At 35.8% G+C, this 13,804-nt stretch overlaps 1 protein-coding gene across 33 annotated transcripts in view; it reads right to left on the reverse strand.

The window, feature by feature from the left end:
• Positions 1 to 13,804, reverse strand: part of ADGRL3 (adhesion G protein-coupled receptor L3) — an 847,777-nt gene that overhangs the window by 142,643 nt on the left and 691,330 nt on the right. For 29 of the 33 annotated variants that reach the window (XM_086704954.1, XM_086704956.1, XM_086704945.1 and 26 more), the window contains 2 exons: positions 9,548 to 9,733; positions 6,469 to 6,507 (listed from right to left, as the gene is read on the reverse strand). In XM_086704954.1, the coding sequence (XP_086561080.1) occupies positions 6,469 to 6,507; positions 9,548 to 9,733 (225 nt within the window). The remainder of the gene's footprint in view (positions 1 to 6,468; positions 6,508 to 9,547; positions 9,734 to 13,804) is intronic. The other 4 variants (XM_086704959.1, XM_086704957.1, XM_086704958.1 and 1 more) reach the window with 1 other exon arrangement.

Consider the following 13,804-nt stretch of genomic DNA (forward strand, 5'->3'; position numbering starts at 1 on the left):
TCAAGCTGTGAAATATATTAAGTTCACAGGGTTTTAACAAAGGGTTACCAAACCTCAAGAACCTGCTGTGATTCAAACTACTTTCAGATGTCCTTTTAATTATATTAAATGAAAGTTTGGGTTGGCTTTGATGCTTATGGGCAAACATCGAAATCTCTTGAAAGAGCTGCTAAAAGTACTCCCTGTTGCTGTAGTTAATATACTACATTGTATGCACACCACTAGCCAATTTATTCTAGCCACTTTAACAAGGATATCCAGCCTGACAGGCCACACAGAATAGTATCACAAGTCAAGCAAAGCACAAATCATTAGAGGACTCTGAAAGTTGTTTGACATGCACCACGGAGCTCTTTGTCACACAGCCAATTAAGTGACCAAACAAGGAACTTGAAAATACTCATTAATTTCTTCCTAGCAGTATAAATGGAGGTTAGAATCCTTCCTGTCTCATGCACCAAAGGCAGACAAGTAAAACGGGCATAATTCAATTTGCACTTTGTCCAAGACGCAAGTGGCAACTTAGGTTCACAAGAAAGTCTGCATTGGAGACAAAAGAATGAAAGGAATAGGTAAAAAAAAAAATCAGAAAGTACACATAATAATATAGATATATGGGCTTTGGAATTTTTTTCAATTAATCAACAGTTGACATTACTTTTATCCTTGAAAACCTGTGTCAGCATTTCTGAGCAGATTCAGACATTGACATTATTACCTCCTCTGTGGAATACGAACTGGAGTGGATTCCTGAATGCCATGCTCTGCAGGTTTCCCTTGTTCCTCAAGGCTGTTCTTCAGCCTCTCTTGTTGGTTTCTTTTCTCCCTGACCTCTTAGAGTATGGCAGTATCCTGGGGCTCCGTCCTAGATTCTTTCCTCTTCTCTCTACACTCATTGTGTTGATGTATTCATCTAGCACGTTGGCTGTAAATGCCACTTGAAGTGAAACATTGCCAAATGATGATTTCTAGCCTGATCTCTCAGCCGAACTGCATGCTTATATAACTAACTGCATATTTAACATCTGCATTGCACAACTAACGGGAATCTCAAAGTTGACATGCCCCAAAGTGAAGTGCTTTTTGTTCTGGTCCCAAGTTGGTCACAGACAGACTGTCTCAATAAATAGTGACTTCATCCTTCCAGAAGCTCAGGCAAAACTTTTTGTCATTTTGACTCCTTTCTCTGACATGTCACATATGATCCCTTAGCAAATCCTGTTTGGTACACTTAAAAAGAAATCCTGAACCTGAGTAATTATCTCAGCATCTCACACTCAGTGAGTCTCAGTGAGACTCAAATGAGTCTATTTGACCCTATTGTGCTTGGTCACCCTGTTTCAGGCTTTAGTTTTCCTCCAATAATCTATTCTTTACTTTTAAAACCCATTAGGTCACGTCATCACTCTGCTCTGAAACCTACAGTGGTTTACTGTGTCTCTCTGAATAAAAGCCAGCATCCTTATGATGGTCTGTCACATCTGAGCCCTTGCTACCTCTTTTACCCTCTTCTCTTTTACAGTGCACCAGTTACAGTCCATTAAGCATCCCACTTCGGCTCAGGTCACGATCTCACGGTTTGTGGGTTCAAGCCCCGCCTTGGGCTCTGTGCTGACAGCTCCAAGCCTGGAGCCTGCTTCAGATTCTGTGTCTCCTTTCTCTCTCTGCCCCTCCCCTGCTTGTGCTCTCTCTCTCTCTCTCTCTCTCAAAAATAAATAAACATTGGGGCGCCTGGGTGGCGCAGTCGGTTAGGCGTCCGACTTCAGCCAGGTCACGATCTCGTGGTTCGTGAGTTCAGCCCCGCGTCAGGCTCTGGGCTGATGGCTCAGAGCCTGGAGCCTGTTTCCGATTCTGTGTCTCCCTCTCTCTCTGCCCCTCCCCTGCTTGTACTCTGTCTCACTCTTTCTCTCTCTCAAAAAAATAAACATTAAAAAAAATGTAAAATTACAATGCACCAGTTGCACTGGCCTCCTGGAATACCACAGGCATGTTTCTACCTCAGAAATTTTCTGTCTCTCTACAAGAGTGCTTTTCCCCGTGTATCTGCATAGTTCACTCCCTCACTTCCTTCAGAGTTTTGCTCAAATATCAACTTGGTGATGCATTTCTTTTTCTCCTTAGTATTTATCATCATCTCATAGGCCATATTTTTCACATACTTACTGTATTGTTTATATTCTGCCCCTAGAAATATCACAGCAGGATTTTGCCTGTTATGTGCGTTGCTGTATCCCAGTGCTGATAAGGTTATTGGGCTCATGTGCTCAACTATTAACTCCTGAATGTTTTTGTTGTTAATTATTATGTGGTATTTTTCCATAGTCGGAGACAGACATTGTTTTGGCACTGCTGGTGCCTAGCCCAGAGATATCTAGTGGATAATTAAGGCAAAACAAACAAACTAAACTAACAAATCCGTAATGAGCAAATCATAGTCGTGAATTAAAATTAAAAGTGTGTTTCAAATTCTTTGTAAGCTTTAAAGAACACAAACCATCTGCCTTTGAAGAAAAAGAAGGAGAAGGGAAGGAAAGGAGGAAGGAAGGTAGGAAGGAAGGAAGAAAACTGTGTGTGTGTTCATTTGCATCTATCTACCAATTTTTTCCAATCAGTTCTCAGCCTGACTGTGCAGGTAATAGCAGCTTCCAAAGGATGACTCACAAGATTCATATCCATAACTGTATGTTCTTATATTATCCATTAAGCAAGGTCAACTGCAGAATCTACAGGGCATATGTGCTGCCTCTGAGATCTAGAGAACAAAAAGAATGGCTGATAAATTTTTTAAATATATATAATGCTTAGCTAGGAAAATGTCCTGCTTTTAAAACTGTGAAAAATGAATGCCAGTATTTCTTAATATTTCCTTCTAAAGAAGAGAACAATGCTAACAAACATTACTATTTAAAAACTGGGCACAGGATTGACAATTGAGAAAAAAATGAAAATCTAAGTTCTGGTTTCATTTATACAACATGAAAGCAGTTCTTGAGTGGTTTGAGGTCAACCTGTACTCCCAGAGTCTCATGAAAACCACGGATGTCTCTTTGGAGTCATATGACTTTTCACTGGTTCACGTACCACACTCCCACACCCACCCAAGCCCCCATTCCATGACTGGAGTTAAGGACTTTTGCAATCCACCTGTACTAGAATGACTATACTCAAAAAAGAGAGAAAATAACAAGTGTTGCCGAGGATGTGAAGGAAGTGAAACCTTCATGTATTGCTGGTTGGAAGTGTAAAAGGGCGCAGTCACTTTGGAAAACAGTTTTACAGTTCCTCCTTTAACACAGCGTTACCGTATTTTCTATTTGCCTTTTCCTTTCTTAATATGATGATTTTTTGATCACAGTGTCCTCTGAAAACAAAAGGACCTCAAAGCAGGTTATGTGTGTATTTGAACTTAGCAGTACAAAATTATTACCAAACAGCCATGTGAACTGAACCTCAAACAAGAAGGAAAATAAAACTATTTTATTCTATATTATCCCTGAGATTAAATAAAATAAATCAGTATATGTAAACCAGTAGATCTATCCTGACTCCTAACACCAAATAATGAAGTCAGTTCTGGAATAGCCATATCTTAGGGATTTGGAACATGAGCTTCAGAATCAGGAAGTCCAAGCTTTGAATTCAGGACCCCCTTCATTACTATGGTACGATCTTGTTAAAGTCACTTAATTTTCTCCCTGGGTCTCATTTTCTCTACTCCAAGTTAAAAATAGCAATAATTGGGGTGCCTGTGTGGCTCAGTAGGTTAAACATCTGACTCTCGATTTCAATCCAGGACATGAACTCACAGTGCATGAGTTTGAGCTCCACATCAGGCTCTGCTCTGACAGTGTGGAGCCTGCTTGGGATTCTCTCTCTATTCCTTTTCCTCTATCCCTCTCCTGCTCTCTCTCTCTTATAATTATATCAAAAGATTGTTGTGAATATTAAATAAGAATTTATGCAAACTGCTCCACACAGTGATGGCCACAGAATTAGTGCCTGATAAATGCATTTATTCTCAACAATAAATCACTGTTCATGTTGCAAAAACATTACAGACACGTTAGGACAACAGCATTAGTGCCTTCGGTGCTAGTGGTTGACCTTGGGCCAATCATCTCATCTCTCCAGATCTCAGTGAACTCATTTTCATTTTTAAGGTACCTTTTATTAATATAGGACATCACAGTACGTGTTACATATGTAACACAAGACTTACTTCTCTTTCTTGGCATAATACTTAACACTCTCTTCTTGAATGAAGGTATCTATTTTGCCCCAGACATGATAATGATTTTTTTTTTTTTTACTATGACTTGTATCAGTTTCTATCTCTTGGTAGTGAACAAAGACTTTAGTGTAATCTATATTAAAACTAAATGAAAAAAATACTGGACCCAATTTTTTTGTTTGTTTTTGTTAAATTTTTTGAGGTACAAGCATACTGAGTATTAGGAGATTCGCATATTATTTAAAAAAATCAAAGCAATCACCTTTCAATTATTCACCTACAGAACAGTATTCAGTTATCGTGGCTGCCAGATGATAGTTCAGTTTTTACTGTGCTTTTTATGTTTAATAAACAAATGTAGGAAGTATAAAGAAGTAAAAGACTGATCTAGATAAATCATAGAATAGACACAGTACCTCTAAACAATTAAAAGCTAAATGGATTTGATGGTCAAAGTCAAACCTAGAAGAATCATTGTTTACACCGATGTAAAGGCCACATTTTTAAAGAATCTCATGTTTAAACAGCTACATTTTTTTTTTCAAATTTAATGCATAAAGCACTTCTAGTGTATTTTAAATCTATCGTATACATAGCTCAGAAAGTGCTCCAAACCTAGAAACAATAGGGAACATAAAACAAGTCTTTAAAATTCAAATAAAGTTTAAAGTGTTATTTACTCTAGAATTTCATAGAGTGATCATCTATGTTAAAATGAATAGAAGTAATGCCATGTCTTAGTGAGCAGAGCATTTCTACTTCACAAATATCCTGTTTGTATTTGGCCTTATCAGATGTTTAGTCAATAACTGAAACATTTATTCATAGCCAGGCAATTATAACACCAGGAAATCAGCCATTGAATAAACTGTGCTATTAATTTTCCACCAGAGATTCATGTTTGAATGACCATGCATTTCACAGATTTAAATACCAAAAGGCTAATTATCTCCAAGGCCCTATTAAAGGGATAGCATAGATTGCAATCAAAAACAATCCTAAAATTGCTAAAAAATGATCTTCAGCTTTCATTGCTGAAGAATACTTCAATTTCTCTACCTATTATACATATTAAGAGGACAGGAGATATATCTTAAGGGAATATATATATATATATAAGATATATATATATATCATATATAGAATATAAGATATATATATCTTATATATAGAATATATATATAAGATATATGTTTATATATATATATATAAGATATATGTTTATATATATATATATATGGAAAAAACAAAAAAACAGCTGAATGTTCCTTACATTCAAAGATTCATAAATTTATACAGTAAAATGCACATTAAAAGCTTATCTTTCTAATTTTCTTGATGTAAATTATTGTCCCTCTTTTTTAAAGCCTCAGGTCCTTATCCCATTCCTTAGTTTAGAATAACATTCAATTGCCTGACTGCCTTCCAGTTCATGTCTTTGGGGGTTCCTGTACATCTGGAATTAAAGTTGTTTTTTTTTTCTCCTGTTAATCTGTCTTATGTCAATTTAATTATTAGACCAGCCAAAGAACCTAGAGGGGAAAAAGGAAAAAAAAATTTTTCAAACCTCTACACTGCCTTCCTGTCTTGTAAAAATAACTATAAAGTTGTTTCTGCCATTCTTTTCACACAGACCCCATAAACAAAGTAATGGTTTCTACCCTGCTTAGAAACAAATTGCAACATGTTAGCTGGAGAAAAATTATATTTATATCAGGACTAAAATGTTCATAATGGGTGGGAAGGTAAGACAGTCACCATGTGGGTGGAATATTTTGGTACAGAAGCACGATGTTCCAAGTATTCTGGACTATTTGTTGTCTTATATGGCTGATTAAATGTCATTTCTGAATGATTTGCTACTCAAATATTAGCTGGCCCAGTGTATTAATGAAATGCTTTCACACACACACACACACACACACCTCTATGAAGAAATTAGAGATTTACGTATTGTACCCAACTCACCTTTCAGTTATGATCAAAATTCTCACATTCCAAGTTACACCTCCTTGTTGGTCTGTGTTCATCTTGGATGACAGAGCATGGGCACTGCCAGATTTCTTTTCAGCACATACCCTTTCATATGTCTTTCTGTCCCCACCCTTCATGCCCTCCCTTTAAATCCCTTTAGCTCAACAGGGTACGTTACCGTTTTGCTATCAGATGCCCATCAATGCTATCACCAACAGAGACAATTCAACAACTTAACACATTTATAAAAACGCAGAAAGTACCTGGACATAGGCTCTGCAAGAGCGCTCTCTTTTCTGAAGCTGAATCCATTAAGACAGCAGATTAAACACAGAATAGAAAAAACAAGTTAGTGATAGAAGAAAACAAGAAAAATAAAAGAACGCATCTACACAAAACACCTTATTCTGTTGTGCACTACTTTCTAGAGGAGAATGAAAGCTAAGCAGCAGCAAAATGTAAGCCATGGCTTGAAAGACAGTCGCCAACGCCCTTTCAGAATAAGCCAGGTGGAAACTGTATGGTATAAAGTTGTTAATGATGGGAGGAAATCTGGGAATAAATGTAGTAGAAATTAGTAATAATCATTACACTTCAGTTATTTGAAATGATTCATTTCACATCAGGTTAGCGGTTAATTCATGGGCCACAAATGAAGACATGAAGTTAAGGAAGTTATATCAAAACTTTGGAACCCACATTGTTTGTGGTTTAGAGATTACAGAGATGGTTAATATGCACCACAAACCGTATGTTCAAACACAAAAAATTCTGTTTATCAGAAAAATAGAAATGTCCATTCATTATGGTTATTTGATTCCAAGGGAAAGATACCAACAGATAAGTAACTTCTGATTAGAAGAATGTGATTCATCTTCTGACTTATCACTGCTTTTATTTCTTGAATAATTTCTTTTCACAGTATTGACCAAAAAAATTTATACATTTTAGAAACTTCTGTGGGATAAGAAGCCTGTTTTTATTTGTTTGCATACTGAGTGATGTTTTTCTGGGCAAAAGGTTAACAACAACTCATATTCAATCCCAAACATTTTTTTTTTCTGATGATGGAATGAATAATTAATAAGTTTAATTGCCCTGTTTAAATAAATGACACAAAATTTTATAAATTCGATTGTGATTTTCTTCCACTTCCCTATTTTTTTTTTTCCCTTCAGTAGCCTTGATTGTTGAAGGAGAAAATTACCCAGGTTTAAGAAGCAGTTACTCTGATGCCTTTTGTGTGGCTAATACTCTCCCAACTTTAATTCATGCATTCTTCAAAGAGCACACTGCAGTTACTCCTCTACAGAATTAAGTGAGGAATGAGTGCAAGTAAATTGCCAGCGCTGTCATTTGGATCACTGACTCGCATCTTGGTGTTGCAGGACTCTAAACCCTTCAGAATTTCAATGTGGAGTTCAATTGATTTGTACCAAGTTGACTTTGCAAATCTGATGGGTTATAACTGCTTCGGGGAACAGTGGGAACCACAGGATATGAGAGCAAGCCAGCAAGCATGTGAATAACCTTTGCCCTCCCATCTCCTTACCCCATCATGCAAATTAACATATGACAAACCACATTATATAAACAACTGAAAAGAGCCAAATGGGAAACAAAAGAAAGCATTAAAAAGCTTCACAAATGGAAATTTGCCCATTATGTAGTTATTTGATATTCAGAGTAGGCAAGCTGATTAGCTGTAGCCAGTTAGAATGTGACATTAATTGCCAGCTTTACCTGATATTGTCAGACATCAACATCATTTTTAAATAAAGATACAAAGTATTGCTATAACAAGTAATGTTATGGATATGTAACATTAATAGAAATTACTACCTCCAGTACATTAGGATAACAATAGCTGGCGGCAATATTCATTAATAGCATCCAGTCAGCCTGGGTAATAACACATTAAAATCACAGCATGCCCAGATTACATAGGCCGCTGTGGATTACATTTTATCAGGGACTTGGTTGTGATTCTGTCAGGGGTATAAGTGACAAAAATAACTCCTTTATGTTCAGCATGAACAAAAAAAAAAACAAACCTCTAATAATAATTTATATCTACTAGATAAAACAGAATCTGTTTTCTGAGGATGAAACTGCAGGAAAAACTGTATTTGCCAGATAAAATAGTAGGCTTTCCTATATCCAACCATCATTATTGGAAAAATTTCTTCCATCTTTATCAGTGAGACTTTAGTCTAATAAGACACAAAAGAACTTAACATATTAAAAAACCACTCAGAAGTCATTTGTCATTCTAAAGAGGAATGTTCATTTAGTGAATTCCATTGAGGACTTTAGTCTGTTACTGCCAAATTCTTGCTTTATACAGTAGTAGGACTATCAGACATTCAAGGCCTTAAAATCCAGTTTCCATAATTGATCACTTCTCCTGCACAAATATCTTTTAGGGAACATATGTCATTTGATGGTAGCAATTCTAGTTTGTTTTTGATCATGGAGTTATTTCACCATGTGATTTTATAAGTAATAAATTATATTCCTTATAAATATGTAAAATATATTTTACATAGTTATGTAAGTTAAGTGCTTATATGGTGTATAGGTTATATGCAATAAACATAAAATGCTTGTATATGTTTATATAATGTATATAAATATATTGTATATTTATAAGTATCAATAAGAATATATAAAATGTATCTTCTCTGAAATTTAAAAATGTATTATTTTCATTATTCAGATTTGCTGAAATACAATTAAACCTTCTAAGTGTTAACATAGTGAAGTAAAAAAAAAAAAAAAACATAGTGAAGTAAAATCTGGGTAATTTAAATATCAAAAGGAAATACAAATTAAAACCTAATTACTTGCCTCATGAGTTTTTAAGTATAATATTAATTAGATTAAGTCATTTCATTTTTAAAACATCTTTAATGAATTGCTAATATCCTTTCTCATTGTTGCTATTTTCTAAATTTATACTTATTAGACTTTTTATAGCAATTAGACATTTGTTTTATTGTAATTATTTTAAAATAAAAGTTTAAAAGGAAGAAAAGAAGCAAAATAAATCACATTTACTCGTATTGACCTTGCCAGAATTTAGCATTCAAAACAGTAAACACTAAAGAAAATAGAATTGTAAATTCAAAAAATTTACATTTTTTGTAAAGAGAGAGATTATCATTTATTGTGTCTTTAGAGGCCAAATAGGGTGGGCCATCATTAATAATAAAATAGTGAAGCAGACTGAATGTAACTAGTGATGCTCTTTAGAACGAACGGATTTTATAGAGAGTAATTAAGCAAGGAAGGCTCACTGATCCTACTACAGCTTTAAAAATATATAGCTGAAGTCCTTACCTTGTTCAAACTCCGTGCAGCACTATCTTTTCCACCTGGGGTCAAGTTCCGGAGTTGTACATCTAGGAGCCCTACCAGCTGGTCCATGGCACGGACTGAGTAGGTGATGTCTCCAGCATTCAAATGATTTCTTGTTTGTTCAGCCAGCTCTCTAGCTATGTTGGCAGCTGTCTCTCCAGATTTCAACTGCGGTTTTTTGAAAACAGAATAAAAAGGAAAGAGATCTTAAGTAAGGGATTTTATTGGTCTCTGTGAACAATTGTTTTTGCATGGGAATTATAATCATCAAGGCAAGACATAGTTATTTAACTCCGGCTTCACCTGAAAGATAGTCTCAGGTTTTCCTACTAATCCATCTTTTCCCACAATACCTAACTTGAAATTCGTATCTTTAGGAAAGTCCCCTTTGAGGAGTCTTCTAAAAATTGTTCTCACCCTAATTATCCATTTGAGTGGTCACATCTAAGGTTTGCCCTATGATTTTCTCTGTGAGTTTCAAAATTGGATGCTGATGAGTTGTGATGATGCAGTTGTGAATCCCCAACCATATTCTAAGTTCTAAGAGACAAGCACAAAGTTTCCATTGTGCCTAATTTAGCGCTTAATACACAATGTACACGGACTGATGCTAAACTCTAAAAATTTGTCCCAAATACAATCCCTGTTTTTCAAAGGGTCGTCATTTTCTTCTTAACTAAATATGAGATTTTGTTCCCACTGCACTAGGTAGCAAATTACTGCTGTTCCTAGCATCTTCCTTTTCTGAAGCTACATGCTTATTTTTCAACTATATTCTATAAAGATATATCAAACTGTCAATACCCCAAAGATGTTATTTAAAAAGACAGATACTAATAACCCATGTTCACATGAACAAATTTGATAGCTTTGGGTAATAAGAAGATAGGGATATCTTACAGTATTACAAGTTAAATATATAATAGTGTCATGTTTAGGAAACTTTTTTTTATAAATTTTTTTTACGTTTATTTATTATTGAGAAGCAGAGAGACACAGAGCATGAGTGGGGGAGAGGCAGAGAGAGAGAGGGACACAGAATCCGAAGCAGGCTCCAGGCTCCCAGCTGTCAGCACCGAGCCCGACCCGGGGCTAGAACTCACAAACTGCGAGGTCATGACCTGAGCCAAAATCGGTCGCCCAACCGATGGAGCCACCCAGGCGCCCCGGAAACTTTTTTTTTTTTTTTTTTAGCACAGTCCTATATAAAACTTAGGGTCACACAGAGAAAAGTCCTTTCTGTAAGGTCATCTTCTAGCAGGTATTCAGGCTATAAGGAGCAAGACTAAGACTCTTAGTCATGTAAGTTAACACTATCTCCTCAGGGATGCTCAATAAATATTTATAGCAGGATTGACTATTAAGAAACAAATAAATAAGTTAGGGTTATCGGAACATCTATATCATTAATAATCATATCCTCAAGTATATTTAAAGATCCAAATTGAAAACGAAGCAAGTATAGTAACACAATGTTGGGAAGGATTTGTGGAAATGTCTCTCACCCTCAGAAACAGCTCCTGGGCATATATATTTGTATAGGCCCCACGTAGAATTAATTACCAATGTCCATTAAATTTTGTAATGCGAAGACTATATAACTGAGGGATTTCTCTTATCACTATCAACCATAACAAATAATCCCACAGATGTAAAAGAGAAATATTCAAAGATGTTTATTCTAGCTTGTTTAAAATACAAAACAAAATGGATTATGACCTGCAGAAAACTGCTCATGTATATAAATATCATGGAATATTGTACAATGGTTTAAAAGTATAAAGGAGATCAATATCATTAACATCAAATTTCAACATGCAATGCTGAGTTAAAATAAATGCAAGTATAAAAAAGTATTTATTTACGCTAATATCTATTAGCATGCTACTTGAAATAAAAATACAAAATGTAAGTAGCATATAAACATGCTATCTATGAAGAAGAAATACAATACATAAAACATGATATTTTTATGTGTTTATTTTACATATATTTAAGCACGAAGTCTGAAAGATGGGAATCAAAGGAAAAATCCTTTTCTGTAATGTTTAAATTTTACAAGAAGAATGGTTAAAGTAGTTATTATATATAACCAGTGTTTTTTAGAAATCCTTACAATTGTAAACACCCGCACTAACTTTAATAAATTTGTAAAATATGGTCAAGACCTACATAGCTAGATACCTGTAACCAAATGGAGCATATTACAGGGTTCAAGGATAAGTACATAACAAATTCAATGTGGATCAAAGTAGCATTCATGGCCCACTGACTGTCATGAAAGTATTTTCAAGTGGTCTCAGAGTGTAATAAATGTGGTTGTAATTCATACATTTTAATTTTATATACAATGTAAGGCTGTTTACTGGTAATCTAATAATCAATAGGTGATTTACAAAATTTAGTATTCGTTAATTTAAATCAGTGAGAAGCTAGGTATTCGCAAAGATTTCAAATTCAGTATTCCATTCAGACTTATTGAATGGTGCACATGATACAAGTGCTTGGTAACTTTGAAAAACTCTTAGTGTGCATATGAACATCCAGTGGTTGGAATTCCCATAATTTTCCAAGAGGATGTTCTTTTTTTTTTAAATTTTTTTTTTTCAACATTTATTTATTTTTGGGACAGAGAGAGACACAGCATGAACGGGGGAGGGGCAGAGAGAGAGGGAGACACAGAATCGGAAACAGGCTCCAGGCTCTGAGCCATCAGCCCAGAGCCCGATGCGGGGCTCGAACCCACGGACCGCGAGATCGTGACCCGGCTGAAGTCGGACGCTTAACCGACTGCGCCACCCAGGCGCCCCAGCCAAGAGGATGTTCTTTTAATCAACACATGATACAGAGTGGGCTGGCATTTGTTGTAGTTTCTATCTATGCTATTCCTCTAATAATGAATATATTTGTAGAATTCTATGGTTTTACTTTGTTAATCACTGTTGTACAGTTCTTTTTAAAATTTTTTTTAAATTTATTTTGAGAGAGAGAGAGAGAGAGAGAGAGAGAGACAGTGTGAATGGGGGAGGGACAGAGAGAGAGGAAGAGAGAGAGAATCCCAAGCAGGCTCTGCACTGTCAGCACAGAGCCCAGTGCGGGGCTTGAAGTCACAAAATTGAGATTATGACCTGGGCAGAAACCGAGAGTCGGACACTGAGCCACTCAAGCACCCCTGTACAATTGTTCTGTACCTTTGTTGGTTGTTATATTGTTTTCTTCTATTTCTTTATTGACATGTATTAGTTTTTCTATGAGAATGGTCAGGGCAGATGGACCTCTAGAGTCTTTTGATTTACTTAAATGGTCTGTGTTGAACAAAGTTTGAGAGGCATCTGGGTTTAGAGGCATACAAGTAAATAACATTAATGCAATGATGCAATTTTATTTTATTTCTTATGTTTATTTATTTATTTGTGAGAGAGAGAGAGCACGAGCAAGGGAGGGGCAGAGAGAAATACGGAGACACAGAATCCGAAGCAGGCTCCAGGCTCTGAGCTGTCAGCACAGAGCCCAATGCAAGGCTCAAATCCACAAACCGTGAGAACATGACCTGAGCCGAAGTTGGATGCTAAACAGACTGAGCCACCCAGGTGCCCCAACGAGACAATTTTAATAACAGGATTGTATATGAGGTATTATGGGAATATTAGTAGAGGGGTAGAAAACATCTGGAAATGGGGTGGGAAGGCAACCAAAGTAAACAACTATAACAACCATGGTTTGGGAAGACAGGATACTGTAGGTACAACAGAAAGGAAAAGCACACTTTTCCACCTTCAGAACTCAATATTGATACCTACACAGTATAAATTGTATTGTCTATGAGGTAAATATGTACTGTATCTTGCTTTAAAAATAGGATGAATATCTCTATAATTTCAACAGTTATTCACTCTACATGTTCATTTGCTTTTTTAACTAAAATTTGAATTTCTAATGGCATTATGCTAAAGTCTGAGGCTACAATACTAAATAAAATGGTTCCCAATAAAAAGGAGCTTACGTACTAGCAGTGGAAAGAACTCTTAATAAATTAGCTACAAAATTGTTTAATTTTAATTTTGTGGAGTGCAATACAGAATCCAAGTTTAAGGGCCTTTTAATCGACTGTATGAAGTTAGGGAATAATTTAGGAAATGCTTTACTAAGGAAGAATGTTTCGTGTGACGTGGAGGAATGTTTCGTGTGAGGAAAAGAAAGGATTGGGTTAGGATATAGGTGAGGGCCTCTAGGCAGAGA

This window comes from Puma concolor, chromosome B1 (assembly GCF_028749965.1).
Source record: "Puma concolor isolate L17-30 chromosome B1, mPumCon1.1.hap2, whole genome shotgun sequence".
Taxonomy (NCBI): Eukaryota; Metazoa; Chordata; class Mammalia; order Carnivora; family Felidae; genus Puma; species Puma concolor.